General features: G+C 64.1%; 1 protein-coding gene across 1 annotated transcript; it reads left to right on the top strand.

Annotated features, from left to right (window-relative positions):
* Window positions 1-670: 670 nt before the first annotated feature.
* Window positions 671-1,381, top strand: LOC121851059 (transcriptional and immune response regulator-like). The gene has a single exon (XM_042344572.1). It carries the CDS (start codon window positions 753-755, stop codon window positions 1,062-1,064), a length of 312 nt encoding a protein of 103 aa, XP_042200506.1. The 5' UTR covers window positions 671-752; the 3' UTR covers window positions 1,065-1,381.
* The last annotated feature ends 490 nt before the right edge of the window (window positions 1,382-1,871 follow it).

The following is a 1,871-nucleotide window of genomic DNA, read 5'->3' as shown; positions in this document are numbered from 1 at the left end:
GTGTGTGTGTGAATGTGAGAGTGTGAGTGAGTGAGTGTGAGAGTGAGTGAGTGTGAGAGTGAGTGAGTGTGAGAGAGAGTGAGTGAGGATGTGAGAGTGAGTGAGAGAGTGAGTGAATGTGAGTGAGTGTGAGAGTGAGTGAGTGAATGTGAGAGTGAGTGTGTGAGAGAGCGAGTGTGAGGGAGTTTGTGTGAGTGTGAGAGAGTGAGTGTGAGAGTGTGAGTGAGTGAGTGTGAGAGTGAGTGAGTGTGAGAGAGAGTGAGTGAATGTGAGTGAGTGTGAGAGAGACTGAGTGATAGTGAGTGAGTGATGTGTGTGTGTGGACTGAGGTTTGAAGCGGTTTAAATTTAGTCTGTGGCTGTGCTGTCCAATTTAAAGAGGCGTGTGGGGGGTGTGTGTGTGTGATGGGGGGGGGTGATGGCGGGCGCCGGGTGGGGTGTGTGTGGGGGGTGTGTGTGTGGGGGGGTGTGTGTGGGGGTGTGTGTGTGTGTGAGGGTGTGTGTGTGGGGGTGTGGGGGTGTGTGTGTGAGGGTGTGTGTGGGGGTGTGTGTGTGTGTGTGGGGGGGGGTGTGTGGGGTGTGGGGTGTGTGTGTGTGGGGGGTGTGTGTGTGTGTGGGGGGAGGGCTTTGATGTCATGTGTCGGGCCTCCCCCCGGGGGTGGGGGGGGGGGGGCAGTAGTGTTGTGACCGGCTATAAAGGGCGGGGACCCGGGGCTGGAGGGAGAGCGCAGAGCGGAGCCTCTCGCAGTGCCGATGGAGCCCGAGCCCGAGCCCCGGCCCCGGGGCGGCCCCCGCAGGGTCAGTCCGTCAGTGTACGGTCAGCGCTTCGACTCCGCTCTCCGCAAGAAAGCGGCCGCCGACATCTTCCAGGACGTGGACCGCGCGGCCCTCCAGCGGCTGTTCCAGCGCTCCGGGGACAAGGCGGCGGAGGAGAGGGCGCACATCGTCACCATCCCCCAGGACAGCGAGGACACCGCCCGCGCCCTGACCGCCCTCGGCCGGAGGAAGAGGGAGAAGCTGCTGCAGCTGCTGCGCGCGGGCAGGAGGTCCGTGAAGATCCCGTGAGCGCGCGAGCGAGCGAGTGAGTGAGTGAGTGTCCTCCCGGTGGGGAGAAGGCGACACGAGAGAGAGAGAGAGGGAGAGAGAGAGAGGGTCCGTGTCACTGACACCGGAGAGAGGACCACAGGCGGTCCCACACGCACTTCGGGCGGTGGAGGACCTTTACCGAGAAGGGGATTTCAGTCATTCTCTCGACCGACGCGGGTTTCTGCCTTCGGGCGGCACAGCCCCGACCCGTGTGCCCACCGCACCCACACAGGTGCCCTCCGGAGCCCAAGTGGGACCTGCGACTGCGCTGAAGCTGTGAGGACCCCCCAACCCCAACCCCTACCCCAACCCCAACCCCTCCAACCCCAACCCCTCCAACCCCAACCCCTCCAACCCCCAACCCCTCCAACCCCAACCCCTCCAACCCCAACCCCTCCAACCCCAACCCCTCCAACCCCAACCCCTCCAACCCCAACCCCTCCAACCCCAACCCCTCCAACCCCAACCCCTCCAACCCCAACCCCTCCAACCCCAACCCCTCCAACCCCATCCCCTCCAACCCCAACCCCCCCAACCCCAACCCCTCCAACCCCAACCCCTCCAACCCCAACCCCCCAACCCCAACCCCTCAACCCCAACCCCCTGCTCAGGGCTCAGGGCTCAGGACTCAAAGACCCCGAGACTTCTTTGGCGGTGACTCGGCGATGGCGAAGGGGCAGCGGTCGGCCCCCGGAAGCCCAAGAGGCGACAGCAACCACCGTGGCTTCGCGATGCGGCGCCGCTCACCGTGTCCTCCGAGGCGTCTCACAGCAGCGCCGCACAGAA

The sequence above is a fragment of the Callorhinchus milii genome, unplaced genomic scaffold (assembly GCF_018977255.1).
Source record: "Callorhinchus milii isolate IMCB2004 unplaced genomic scaffold, IMCB_Cmil_1.0 Scaffold28, whole genome shotgun sequence".
In the NCBI taxonomy this organism is placed as follows: Eukaryota; Metazoa; Chordata; class Chondrichthyes; order Chimaeriformes; family Callorhinchidae; genus Callorhinchus; species Callorhinchus milii.
The sequence above is the reverse complement of the archived record's forward strand: the minus strand, read 5'-3'. Positions and strand labels throughout refer to the sequence as shown.

Bases quoted from the DNA above. Each gene is read 5' to 3' on its own strand.
- LOC121851059 (XM_042344572.1), top strand. From the start codon at position 753: ATGGAGCCCGAGCCCGAGCCCCGGCCCCGGGGCGGCCCCCGCAGGGTC.